Source organism: Pseudorasbora parva, chromosome 12, assembly GCF_024679245.1.
Source record: "Pseudorasbora parva isolate DD20220531a chromosome 12, ASM2467924v1, whole genome shotgun sequence".
Classification (NCBI taxonomy): Eukaryota; Metazoa; Chordata; class Actinopteri; order Cypriniformes; family Gobionidae; genus Pseudorasbora; species Pseudorasbora parva.
Genome location: NC_090183.1, coordinates 20862342 through 20877402, shown reverse-complemented (window position 1 = coordinate 20877402; position 15061 = coordinate 20862342). Strand labels below are relative to the sequence as shown.

Here is a 15061-nt window from a genome sequence, read left to right as displayed (position 1 = left end):
AAGGGTCCGGTACTGCCAATGGCCACTGGGGGTGGAAAAGGCGGTCTTCGGTTTGGCGGCCTCGGAGAGCGGTACCTGCCAATAACCCTTGGTGAGGTCCAGCGTGCTGATGTACCGGGCCCTCCCCAGGCGGTCCAGCAGTTCATCCACTCGAGGCATGGGGTACCCGTCGAATTCGGAGACTTCGTTCAGGCGGCGGAAGTCGTTACAAAAGCGGAGGGTGCCATCCGGTTTTGGGACCATCACGATGGGGCTGGACCACGGACTCCGGGATGGTTCTATTACCCCCAACTTTAGCATTTGTTGGACCTCTTCCTCAATAGCCTGCCGACGAGCCTCGGGGACTCGGTAGGGCCGTTGCCTAACGACGACCCCGGGGGCCGTCCGGATGTGGTGTTGAAGCACGTTGGTCTGCCCGGGCTGGGAGGAGAACACATCCTGGAACTGACTGACCAGGTGCTGCAGCTCCGTCTTCTGGGCAGCCGACAGGTGGGGGTTGACATCCACAACCACGGGCTCGGTGAGGCTTAGGGCAGCTACCTGGTCCCGGGTCCCCACCCATTTCTTCAGGAGGTTGATGTGGTAGAGTTGCTCTGCCTGCCGTCGTCCCGGCTGTCTCAGGCGGTATGTGACTGGCCCAATCCTCTCCACCACCGAGTAGGGTCCTTGCCAGGAGGCCAGAAATTTGCAGGCGGAGCTGGGGACCAGGACCATGACGCGGTCTCCCGGTTGGAACTCCCGTGGTTGTGCTGCCCGGTCGTAGAGACGTTGCTGCGCCTGTTGGGCCCTGGTGAGGTGTTCCCGGACTAACGGCATCACTCGGTCGATCCGTTCCCTCATTTGCCGGACATGTTCAACGATGGTCCGATGAGGGGCCGGCTGCTGCACCCACGCTTCCCGGGCCACGTCCAAGAGGCCCCGAGGTTGACGGCCAAACAGGAGTTTCGAAGGGGGTGAAGCCAGTTGAGGCCTGGGGCACTTCGCGGATCCCGAAAAGCACGTAGGGGATCATGAGGTCCCAATCCCGCTTGTCCTCTGCAGCCACGCGCCGGAGCATTTGCTTGAGGGTCTGGTTAAATCTCTCTACGAGCCCATCGGTTTGGGGATGGTAGACGGTGGTCCTCAACTGCTTCACCCGCAGCAGCCGGCAGAGGTTTGCCATTAGCCGGGACATGAAGGGGGTTCCCTGGTCAGTCAGGATTTCCGAAGGAAGGCCGACTCGGCTGGCCAGCAGAAACAGCTCCTGGGCGATGGACTTCGCGGTGGCCTTCCGTAGGGGAACTGCTTCTGGGTACCGGGTGGCATAGTCGACGATGACCAGGATGTGCTCGTGCCCTCGGGCAGACTTAGGCAACGGCCCCACGATGTCCATTCCAATCCGCTCGAAGGGCACCTCGATAATCGGCAGCGGGATGAGTGGGCTGGGGGGAGGAGTCCTGGGCGACGTGGCCTGACAGGTCGGGCAGGCTTGGCAAAACCGCTTTACTTCGGCGTCCAGGCCCGGCCAATGGAAGCGATCGCGGATGCGTTGAGCGGTATTGGCTGCCGCGAAGTGGCCTGCCATGGGGTGGGAATGGGCCAGTTCCAGGATTGTCTCGGTCTTGGCCCGAGGTACAACTAGTAATTTTTTCTCCTCCCCCCTTCGCTGGGCGACACAATACAGCAGGCCATTCTTGACAACAAAATGTGGGAGAGGGTGAGGCCGGGGGAGGACGTCTTCTCCATCTACTACTCGCACCTGGCCCCAACAGTGCTTGAGTCGGTCGTCCTCCCGCTGTTCCTTGGCGAAAGAGCCCCCTCCAGCAGCCTGTTGGTACACATCATAAAACAGATTAGTAGATTGGGAGGGGGTCTCACCTTCTCTCCCACTGTCGGAGACGAGCAAGGCGGGTTGGCGGCGGGGTCCAGACGGCCGCCTCGGTCTTCGACGATTCCCCTTTTGGCTGGCAGGCTGCGTAGAGGCAGACAGTAGCTTCTCGAAGCCGGGCCAGTCCCTTCCAAGCAGCACGGCCACCGGCAGGTCCTTCACCAGGCCTACTTCCACCGGCCAGGTCCCCTGGGGGGACGAAATGACCATCTCCCGGGCCGGTACTTGGCGAGTGTCTCCGTGCACACATGTGATCGGTAGGAAATTTTCCGGGCCGCTTCGACGGGCACACAGACGCGACTGCATGAGGGTGACCGCGCTGCCTGAGTCCAACAGCGCCCGGAGCCGCTTCCCATCAACCTTCACCTCTGCTTCGGGGGCTCCCGCCGGCACTCGTTGATGGAGGATGCAGCCTGCCAGCCAGGCTCGCGGAGGTGATGGTGTATCTGCACTTGGCATGGGCTCGTCTCGTGGCGGGGGAACCGTCGGCCTGCTGATTGGTCGCGCGGTGCCTTCGAGCGGGCGTCGCTCCTGGACCACCCTCCGGGGAAATGGCGGCAGGCGGTCCCCGGCCCCGCTGGAATGGACAGCATCCGCCAGCTCGATCGCGTCCACTAGTTCCTGGACGCCACGTGGGTTCCTCATGCCGACGGCTTGTCGTTGGGCGCGAGGCAGGGCGCGCAGGAGGCGATCGACGACCACCCGTTCCGCTACTTGCGCTGCGGTGGGACTTCCTTCTAACAGCCAGTGCTGAGCGATGCGGCTGAGTTCGGCAGCCTGGGCACGGGCTGGCACCCGGGGCTTGTATTCCCACTCATGGAACTGTTGGGCCGCGCACACCGGGGAGAGGCCCAGCCTCGCCAGGATCTCTCGCTTAACGGTGACATGACTGTCGGCGCTCGTCAGGGGGAGCGAAAAGTAAGTTCTCTGTGCTTCACCGGTGAGGAGGGGGGCCAGCGCGCGTGCCCACTCGCCCGCGGGCCATCCCTCTCGGTGGGCGGTGTTTTCGAAGACCTGGAGGAAGGCCTCTACGTCGTCATCAGCTGTCATCTTGGGTAACAGGCGGATGGCCTGCGCCCGAGGCTCTGGCAGCGGAGCCCGCTGTGCTGCAGTCGCCCGGATGGCGGCGAGTTCATCCTCCGTCCGACCCAGGCGAGTGGCGAGATGTTCAGCTATTTGCTGCTGGCGGATGCTTACTTCAGCGAGGCGTTGTAAGACGTCCTCCATCGCGGGGACGCGCGCGCCGCCTTCGGTGGTGCTGGTGAAATAAACAGAGAGAAAGAGGGGAATTTTTTTTTTTTTTTTTTTTGGTGTTGGAGCGGTGATCTCGTCGGTGATTCTTCACTGACTTGCCCGCATTCTCCACCACTGTCACGGGGTGAAGAATCACTCGACAAGAGGTATGTGAAAATCAAAGCCCCGGAGGGTGGTTTTATTGAGGAGGGTGAGGTGCCTGGTGAAAGTGTGCTGCTCCGGGTTCAGGTGGCCTGTGCTTCCGGTGTGCTCGTCGTGCTCTCCGCTTCTGGGGGAAGTGAAAGTGGGTGCCCAGACGTGCTCTAAAGTGGTTGGGCTGTCGGTCACTCGCTGCTTTCTGTGAAGAGATGATAGAGAGATTAGCACAGCGTTGCATTTACTTCAAGCGCCCCTTCTCAGTGCAACGTGTGCTCCTTAAGAGCATGCGGGCTGATGGGGAGCAGCTGTGACCGATCAGCCGGTGACGAGGACGTGCAGGTGTTCTCCGTTGGTTGCAAGGGCGACGCTGATTCCTCTGGGAGTGCTCGTCACAATATATATATATATATATATATATATATATATATATATATATATATATATATATATATATATATATATATATATATATACACATACATACACACACACACACACACACACACACACACACACACACACACACAGCATACAGCATGGGACTAACAGGAAGAACGAAAGACTCAAACTCGAGACTCAAAAGAACGAATCTTTTCTGCTTCCGTTACTGACAGCATAGACTCTATGGGACTAACAGGAAGAACGAAAGACTCAAACCCGAAAGACTCGTAAGAACTAATAATCATATGGAGATTCAAAGCTGATTCAGAGCCCATATGTTGCGTAATGCGCATGCGCGGTCAACACAAAATGAACGAATAACTCTCTGAGACAACTCGGTAGTCCAGAGTCATATTAAAGATTTGTTAAAAATGAACAAATCGTTCATGAACGACACATCACTACCCACTAGCTTTAAAAATCACCAGCTAATGAATGCATAAAAGCGACCAGTTGGATAACTAACTAAAGTCGATTTACTAGTTTTTAAATTATGATTGTATATGCCAATTATGAAATCTTAAATGTCTGTGTGAGTATGGAGCAAATGTACTTTCCCTACGGGGATAAATAAACTGACTAACTAACTAACTAATGCAAATAGATTACATTAAACATTTGGGTCGGACTTGCGTTTATTTTTGTTGCATTGTTTTAACAGCTTGAGACACTAATAGCGTCATCTCAGCCTCAACAGCAACAAACATAATGCTGTTATTTCTCTATTACTGCAGCATCTACTCAACAAATTAATTATTTTATAATGATATAACATGTACTGTACTCTAGTGTTGTGTATACATACCTTTTCGCTGTCTGTGATTTAAATGTGCATCTGATGTTTCAGCAGTCCTAGTGACTTGTGTGCTCTCCGCAGCATCATGTGTCAAAACAAATAAAAAACGAGGCACCAGTGATGATTTTCACTCCGCCTCTAGAGGCCGCTATCGTACTGTATAACGCCAGCAGACCCTTCTCAACGCTCTCATACTGTGTAAGGGCAGCACACTCTTCTCAGCCACTCCAGCAATGCACGCAACCCGGAAAAACTATCGGTGTGGATTTTTGCCGATAGCCGATTGTTCCACCAATCAACTATCGGCAGCTGATACCAGTAATAGGCGCAGTACTACGGGATACTGTGTGAGACTTAGTCAGAACAGCTCTCTAGTCTCATGGAAGACTAGAAAGCAGCCAACTGTTGCACCATCAACATGCGAAGCGGAGTATATGGCGCTGGCTTCAACCATACAAGAGTGTTTATACCTAGAGCATTTACTGGGAGGTATAGATAACTACAAATACACACAAACTGTAGTACATGAGGACAATCAGGGAACAATCGCTCTTGCCAAAAAAAAACGTAAACAGACGAAGATGCAAGCACATAGACATAAAGTATCATTTCATCAGGTCTACTGTGAATGAGGAAAGAGTGATGTATTGTTCTACTGATAACATGATTGCTGATGTAATGACCAAACCTGTAAATAAGTTGAAACTGATTAGGTTTGCAGGTGCTCTTTTCGGAGAAAAGAGCACCTGAAAGTTTCGTCTGACTTGTAAATAAGTTGAAACTGATTAGGTTTGCAGGTGCTCTTTTTGGAGATTGATATGTGTATGACAGAGGTCCACATTCATTCTACTTTTTGTTTTTGTCTGTATAGCAACCTGAGTACAAGTGGGGGTGTTAAAATATGTTCATTATGTCCTCAGTTGTATAAAATGTAATGTTATACTGTTCTCTGTTATGCATATGTGTATGCCACAAGGGGGCACTGAAAGTGTATGCTGAAAGAAAAGAAAAAAGACGCGTTTGCGTAATGAGGATATTTGTCCCAATTGATTTATGGTAGTCTCTGACTAAAAGCTGTCTGACCGTGAGACTGATGTGTCGTCAGCTAGAGAAAAATAAATATGCCGTGAACGGCTAAAGATGATCCATATCTCGTCTACATTTTCTTCAGAATCCAATGCTAACTGCAACAGTAATATGAAGTGACTTAACAGATAGCAAGCCTAGGGGGATGTTAGGATACACTGTATAGCCAATCATGGCTGTAATTGTTTGATATTGATATGTTTACCATGGGTTTTTCAATGTGTAGCAGGACTTGTGAGAAGACTAGTGAAATCAATTGTAATGCCTTAAATGGCTATGGTGACGGTACATGACGAATATAACAAATGGATGGACAACTTTTATGACATAATTAATGACTTAGGTGGTCCTAATGACGAGAAACCTAAGGAATATGTTTTCTTCTGACTTTAGTCTGGGTGGTATAAAAAGACTTAGATGACTATACTATGCTTGCTACAAAATAGAGACTATAACTAGGAAAAATAGCCAATGCATATTTTCTTACTTCTTTCACAAATTTAAGAGAGTGATCATTTATGTGGAAAATAAGAGATTAAGGGCCCTATCTTGCACCCAGCGCAATTGACTTTGTTCGCCGACGCATGTGTCATTCTTATTTTGCACCCGCGCAAACCGCGCTTTTCCCTCCACAGAAGCACGTCGCTAAACTTGTGAATGAACTTGCGCTCCCTGGGCGGTTCAGCGCAAAAAAGGAGCCGTGTTCCGGCGCAAACAATCCCTGGTGCTATTTTGCTGTTCCATTAAACAATTGCGCCACTGACCAAAAAAAACCTAGTCTAAAGTCAGAGGCGCGTTGCGCATTTTTCATTATGCTATTTCAAGGGCGCATGCTTGACCATAATATATAGCGAGCACAACGCGCATACACTTTGCTCATGTAATCTACACAGATCCAACAGTTATTTTTGCAAATCATAAATTGTTACACTAAAAAAATATTAACACATGAGATGACGGAAATCATTGTGGTGTGCCACGAAGATGTGAAAAAATAGGCATAAATCTAGCCCAATAGTGGCAAGACATATATGTATATAAGGACATCTGACAAATTGGTTTGTCCGTCAAGAACCAGGAAAAAAAAAATCGACTGTAAAACTGAAAAAACTGTTTAACCGACGCCTGTTTAACCGACGCTATTTTGGGTGGGTTTCTCCCATCCCCATACAACACAAGATCTGTCTTTCACTGCTCTTACAAGAACATCAGTCTCCTCGGCTGTGAATCGCTCCTGGCGTGCGCCTGTTAAATACGCCATAATAATAGCAATCCATAATGGAACTTGCGCACCTGCTTTTAAAGGGAATGTTGGATGACGCTCTGATTGGTTTATTCACGTTACGCCCTAACCACACCTATGAATAATGAAGCTACTTCAGACCAACCCATTTTAGATTTGCGCTGGGTGCAAAAGAGCCATTTATCCTGCCGGGAAAATAGCAAAAGCGCAGAGACCCGCCCACAAAGTTACTTGCGCTTCGCGCTTTAACACTTGCGTTTCAGATCGTTAAAATAGGGCCCTAAGGGTATAAGTGTGATAAGTGTGATGTGACTTGAATTTGCTTGTTTTCTTAACCATATTTTATTATTATCATAATTAATCTTCAGTTTTAACATTTTACTATTTAGGTTTGAATTAGTTTAACATTTAATCTTTATTCTTTAAGTTTTTAATGTATTTTGATCAATATAATCAGTTTTAGAAATTTTAAGCTTTAGTTTTAAGTTTTACTATGATATACATGTATTAATTTTCTTGTAAGATTATCAGGTTTGATAAAAAGGGGGAATTGTTATGGGAAAATTATAATCACTGATGAAGAATATTGATTATTTAAAGTGTGTTTACATTCATACAGGAGCTAATATGTGTCTCTGCCATGCAGGACACTTCTGCGCTGTGTTTAACACTCTTACCATGTGTGGAAAACTACTGAGAGGGATTGTTTTGACAGTGGGGGTATAAAAGATTAGGACTTCTGTTATGTCTTCAGTTCACACTCGATGCAGTCACTGATGACTGTGTTGAATGTGGCTCTTTCTTGCAAGAAATAAACCTTTATAATTATAATTGGCCAATGTTTGTCTCTTATTCAGTGAAGCAACAGAGTTAATTATTTTGCCGTTACAGATATATTACACAAGTGTATTGAAAATATGAACCTTCATATGAGGGTATGTAAGCACCACAAGATGAGCGCAGGCATTGATGTCACTGTCCTTAATAAATGACAGATCGACTCCTCCCACTCGCTCCAACCCACTGAAGTCTGGACTCCTCTGCCAATCCTCTGTGTCCTCTTCCTTCACACTCTCCCTAAGACGTGCCTGTTCACTAAACACACACACACACACACACACACAGATGCATATTCATTTATATATATACAGTCTTGTTCAAAATAATAGCAGTACAATGTGACTAACCAGAATAATCAAGGTTTTTAGTATATTTTTTATTGCTACGTGGCAAACAAGTTACCAGTAGGTTCAGTAGATTCTCAGAAAACAAATGAGACCCAGCATTCATGATATGCACGCTCTTAAGGCTGTGCAATTGAGCAATTAGTTGAAAGGGGTGTGTTCAAAAAAATAGCAGTGTCTACCTTTGACTGTACAAACTCAAAACTATTTTGTACAAACATTTTTTTTTTTTTTTTTCTGGGATTTAGCAATCCTGTGAATCACTAAACTAATATTTAGTTGTATGACCACAGTTTTTTAAAACTGCTTGACATCTGTGTGGCATGGAGTCAACCAACTTGTGGCACCTCTCAGCTGTTATTCCACTCCATGATTCTTTAACAACATTCCACAATTCATTCATATTTCTTGGTTTTGCTTCAGAAACAGCATTTTTGATATCACCCCACAAGTTCTCAATTGGATTAAGGTCTGGAGATTGGGCTGGCCACTCCATAACATTAATTTTGTTGGTTTGGAACCAAGACTTTGCCCGTTTACTAGTGTGTTTTGGGTCATTGTCTTGTTGAAACAACCGTTTCAAGGGCATGTCCTCTTCAGCATAGGGCAACATGACCTCTTCAAGTATTTTAACATATGCAAACTGATCCATGATCCCTGGTATGCGATAAATAGGCCTATCATTTTTTGCACCTCTTTATAGGTTTTCCCCTCTCTAATCAACTTTTTTTAATCAAAGTACGCTGTTCTTCTGAACAATGTCTTGAACGACCCATTTTCCTCAGCTTTCAAATGCATGTTCAACAAGTGTTGGCTTCATCCTTAAATAGGGGCCACCTGATTCACACCTGTTTCTTCACAAAATTGATGACCTCAGTGATTGAATGCCACTCTGCTATTTTTTTGAACACACCCCTTTCAACTAATTCAACTAATTGCCCAATTGCACAGCCTTAAGAGCGTGCATATCATGAATGCTGGGTCTCATTTGTTTTCTGACAATATACTGAACCTACTGGTAACTTGTTTGCCACGTAGCAATAAAAAAATATACGAAAAACCTTGATTATTCTGGTTAGTCACATTGTACTGCTATTATTTTGAACAAGACTGTATATATATATGTAAATGTTCATTAAAAAATTAACAAATAGAGTAAAATCACAGAAACTGCAGCGATGATTTTAATATTCGTGTCAGGTAAGAGTAAGATGCGTGTCTAAATTTTATGGAAGTTTATTATAAACTTTATTATTAAATTTACTTATAAACTAGACTGGGTAAGCCCAGCCTGATCTGCTAGTGATTTGATTTCGCCCTGCAATTTGATTTCGTCTGGAAACCTGTACATTCATTTCTACTGCTTCTGTTACACTTTTGAGGGAACCAATCACAGACTGGCTTATCCTCCTGTTGTGCTATTGGTAGGTTTAACACGATGACGGATAGAGAAGCATAGACATCATATAGGTCCATATGTGTAACAAGCTACGGTATTTTCTGGACTATAAGTCGCTCCGGAGTATAAGTCGCATCAGTCAAAAAATGCGTCATGACGCGGAAAAAAACATATATTAGTCGCACTGGACTATAAGTCGCATTAGGGAAGAGCTGGAGCCGCGCGCGCATGTGAGCACCCACTCGCGTGCACTCGCTCGTGCCCGCTTAACTGCATAACCCGAGCAGAAGAAAGACAGTTTGAAGTGAGTGAGAAACTTGTAAGAGACTGGCGAAAAACAGAGGTTACTTTAATTGTGATGAAGAAGAAAAAGAAATCTACTTGTGGACTGTAAGCAAGATGGCCAGAGCTGAAGGAACGAGTCCACAGATGCTTGAACTCTCTGCCGGGAGAGGCTCAGCCGCGCGAGACGAACCCTGTGTGAATCGTTCTCCGCTGCATATTTTACTACATGCTGTTTGTATTTTGCAGAATAAGATTTTCTTTATGGGGGCATTTTGTTTGTGTTCAGTCTTTCAAAGTTGTTGTCTATAAGTAAATATTAGGCTACAGGAGTAGCATAGAGCGCATTCTCGCGGCTATATGTTTATTCTTGTCAGTCAGTATGAATTAAATTTGATATATAAGTCGCACCTGACTATAAGTCGCAGGACCAGCCAAACTATGAAAAAAAGTGCGACTTATAGTCCGGAAAATACGGTAATTAAAATACATGTATAATTCACAATATGGAAAGTGGAAATAATAAAACATAGTTAAAGGACAACTCCGGTGAGAAATGAACCTAGGCGTAATTAATAGATGGTTACAGACTAGATCGTTCTCTGCGATGCGTTTTCATGGAAATCGAATGTAAAGAGTTTTATCTCTAAAAACAGATTAGCTTATAACACTAGTCTATGGGGCACCGGGTAGTGAAATTAAATCGCTAGTTAATACCACTAACAAGGCTAAAAATAGCCTCACACTAATACAGTAGCATAATGAGGGTCCCTACATGCAAACCGAAGCATTGAGAACTTTGTAAGTGTACAAACAGTTTAATAAGAAGATACTTTATAAACACAGCGCATTACGCGTTCACGGACAGGCACCATCTTGGAAAACTCCGAGGAATCGTCGAGCCACGAGCGCTGTTCTAAGTGATGAACTGTGACATGGAATATCATATGGTCTGTTGTTTCTGGAAGAAAACACTGAATGCAACAGAGAGAAAAAAAAATCAAATAAAAATGTCCATGTTATTACATTTCACAAACTTAATTCCTATCGACCAGCTCACTTAGAACAGCGCTCGTGGATCGATTAGTCGAGACTGTTTTTCAAGATGGCGCCTGTCCGTGAACGCGTAATGCCCTTGTTTATAAAGTATCTTCTTATTAAACTGTTTGTACACTTACAACATTCTCAATGCTTCGGTTTGCATGTAGGGAACCTCATTTTGCTACCGTGTTAGTGTGAGGATATTTTGAGCCTTGTTAGTGGTATTAACTAGCGATTTAATTTTACTACCCTGTGTCTACCCTGTGCCCCATAGACAAGCGCTATAAGCTAATCTGTTTTTAGAGACAAAACTCTTTACATTCGACTTTCATGAAAACACATCCCAGAGAATGATCTACTTGGTAACCATCTGTTAATTACCCCTAGATTCATTTCTCACCGGAGTTGTCCTTTAAGAGCAATCAAACATGCCAATAATGGGCTTATTCAAACATGCCAATAATGGGCTTATTCAAATCCTCTTTTATGTTTTGAGTTATTTTTATTTATTTATTTATTTATTTATTAAATTATCCCTTGACTATATTCTGGCCCGCCATCTAGTGGCATTTTTTTTTTGGCCCACGGCCAAATATACTTGGTGACCCCTGGCATACAATGTCTGATCTACCGCAAACTTCACGTGTTTGATAATAGTCTTGACCTGAAGACATCTACACTCACTTAAATGATTATTAGGAACACTTGTTCATTTTCTCATTAATGCAATTATCTAATCAACCAATCACATGGCAGTTGCTTCAATGCATTTAGGGGTGTGGTCTAGGGCTGTCAAAATTGCTCAAAAAGGACGTTTGAATATTCCCTCAAAAACAAACACGAATATTCGAACTATTCGAACATCTGGGCTTGCATTTTGTCAATGACGCGCATTACGTCAATAATAGGACAAATTATTACAGAGACATTAACTACTTGTATAGTTTGTCTATTTAAGTTTAAACATATTTGACAATGTATTATTTAAACAAAAACAAGTAGATTGTTATCATTATATTATTATTATTATTATTATTATTATATATAAATTAACTAATGGCCAAGACCACAGAGTGTGCGCGCGCTCTCTCGTCCTCACTGCGGATAACAGTTTAAATGAACAGTTTTGTGCAAGCAATTTAAGGTCGCGAGACCCAAATATAGCAGGCTTCATTCAGTAATTGAAACAAATATTATTAATATTAATCAAAGTTTTACAGCATATTGAGCGCTCCGATCTAGCTCTGCCATGGTAAATAATCACACCAGTGAAAGCAGTGCATTTATCCTTTATTCATGCAATATCTCTTCAGTCAGTACAGTAGCCTACACTTTAGTAATGCTTCTGTTTAATGTTAAATAAAATGAGGCGTGGTATGCTAACTTTATCTTACATAGCTTGCATATAACTTTATCTCGCGGTTCAACAATTTTACCTCCTACTGACCAAAATCCTTTTTAGATTATGGAGTTAAAATCTCTTTCTCTGCTGCGGTCGAGTTGGGCTCTGCACTTTCTGCCATCTTCACTGCAAGACGCAGTGACTCTATGACCTGTCCCTGAACCCCCATGTGCGCGCTCACTCGCAAAGCAGACAGCCACGCCTCTAACGCGGCGGGGGATTTTTCCCCGTTTTTTTTTATTTTTTTTATTCGAATATTGATTTTCACCTTCGAAATTCGTTTTTTAAAGACTATTCGAATATATATTCGAATTTAGAATATTCGTTGACAGCCCTAGTGAGGTCCTGGTCAAGACAATCTCCTGAACTCCAAACTGAATGTCAGAATGGGAAAGAAAGGTGATTTAAGCATGATTTTGAGCATGGCATGGTTGTTGGTGCCAGATGGGCCAGTCTAAGTATTTCACAATCTGCTCAGTTACTGGGATTTTAATGCACAACCATTTCTAGGGTTTACAAAGAAAGGTGTGAAAAGGGAAAAAAACATCCAGTATGTGGAAGTCCTGTGGGCGAAAATGGCTTGTTGATGCTAGAGGTCAGAGGAGAATGTGCAGACTAATTCAAGCTGATAGAAGAGCAACTTTGACTGAAATAACCACTCATTACAACCGTGGTATGCAGCAAAGCATTTGTGAAGCCACAACACACACAACCTTGAGGCGGATGGGCTACAACAGCAGAAGACCCCCACCGGGTACCACTCATCTCCACTACAAATAGGAAGAAGAGGCTGCAATTTGCACAAGCTCACCAAAATTGGACAGTTGAAGACTGGAAAAATGTTGCCTGATCTGATGAGTCTCGATTTCTGTTGAGACATTCAGGTAGAGTCTGAATTTGCCATAAACAGAATGAGAACATGGATCCATCATGCCTTGTTACCACTTTGCAGGCTGGTGGTGGTGTAATGGTGTGGGGGATGTTTTCTTGGCACACTTTAGGCCCCTTAGTGCCAATTAGGCATCGTTTAAATGCCTCGGCCTACCTGAGCATTGTTTCTGACCATGTCCATTCCTTTATGACCACCATGTACCCATCCTCTGATGGCTACTTCCAGCAGGATAATGCAATATGTCACAAAGCTCGAATCATTTCAAATTGGTTTCTTGAACATGACAATGAGTTCACTGTACTAAAATGGCCCCTACAGTCACCAGATCTTAAACCAATAGAGCATCTTTGGGATGTGGTGGAACAGGAGCTCCGTGCCCTGGATGTGCATCCCACAAATCTACATCAACTGCAAGGTGCTATCCTATCAATATGGGCCAACATTTCTTAAGAATGCTTTCAGCACCATGATGAATCAATGTCACAAAGAATTAAAGCTAGAGATGCTCCAATCAGCATTTTGGGGGCCGATCACTGATTACTGATCACCAAGATCATGATCTGCCGATTGCCAAGCACTGCTGATCACAGAATGGCAGGGTAATGGGAATCTTTTATCTATACTCTTGCAGAGTTTGCACCATTTGTAGAAATTAAACTAACTCTAAATTAACTGTATTGAGAGAAAAAAACTCTAGAAATAGGCTAGAGTCAAGATCTTGAAGAACCACCAAGTGTTTATTTATTTTTAAAAATGAGATAACAAGGCTACTGTAGGCCATCTTTCCAAAATAAAGCAGAGTAAAATAAAATGATTCCAAACAAAGGGGTTAGGCAGACGAACACACATCAGATCAGCTTAATGAGATGTAGCCTCTTAAAACACTGATTACATTTAATAAATGGCAGCTATATGTAAAACTTGTTACACCAAAACTGGCTACTGTCACAAAGGACAAAACTATGGCAAGGTTTTTTTTCTGTTAATATTATGAACATCTGTTAATATTATGAACATCTGATGTAGTTGAGGAACCAACTACATCAGATCCAAAAAAATAAAATAATGCAAGCTACTACATGCCAATGCCATCCTTCCTAAACAATAAGGGTGCTCAGATCATGATTTTTGGAGCCGATCGCTGATCACGGGAAGCAGTATCTGCCGATCTGATCACAGATACCGACATATTTGAAGCCTTCTTTTTATCATATAGAATTTTTAATAGGGAATTTTACAGACATTCATTCGGGGAATTGATTATTTCTGAAAATGGGGGAATTCCCCCCTTATAGACTCTTGTTATATTATCTCACCTAAAACTCACCTAAATAAGCAGGTAAGCACTACAAGATGTGTTTGAATGCATTAGAGAGAACAATTACGTGTGTGAATAAGTGCTACCTATTTAAAATGTGCTTTCACCCGATCATATTCAGCAAGGTACAAAAAAAATCCCTTAAGCTTTAACGTCCTGCTCAGGCCCATCGCCGTGATCCATCTGTATCAAGCTGGTTGTTTACCATGTAAGTTCTGAACACTGCACCATGCTTATTTAAATCTTTTCGTTTCTACACATATAAGGCTACATATTTCTCATGTCTGTGAGGCAAGCCTGCTGAGTTTCAGTTTATTTGAGACGTGCTCCAGTTCATGAGAACTGTTCATTGCTTCCGCGACCTCATAGTCTACTTATTTCCTTTTTATTTATTAAATACATGCAATTGGCTGAAGAAACCTTTATTAAAATTAAGAGACAATTTGTACAAAACGAAAGAAAGGCTTTTTCCAAAACAAAACTTAAAGGGTCATGAAACCCCCCTGCTGCAGCGGTGTTTTTTCACACCTTCGATTTGAAAAAGCTTGTTAAAAGGGGAGTGGTCGACTGTGAAAAGGTGGGATGGTATTGTGTGGAAAGAGGGAATGTTTGCATAAATAGGGGAGTGTCTGTCAGTAGGTGCTGAGCGGTTCTGAGACATGTTCTTGGTTCACGTTGGCATTGTTTACCACAGAGAGATTAAATGAGGGATGAGTAC

The 15061-nt window shown here is 44.1% G+C and overlaps 1 protein-coding gene across 1 annotated transcript in view; it reads right to left on the bottom strand.

The window, feature by feature from the left end:
• LOC137094161 (endonuclease V-like) overlaps positions 1-15061 on the bottom strand; it is a 281174-nt gene that overhangs the window by 220118 nt on the left and 45995 nt on the right. Inside the window, exon 2 of the mRNA XM_067459490.1 lies at positions 7749-7920. Coding sequence (XP_067315591.1) covers positions 7749-7920 — 172 coding nt within the window. The remainder of the gene's footprint in view (positions 1-7748; positions 7921-15061) is intronic.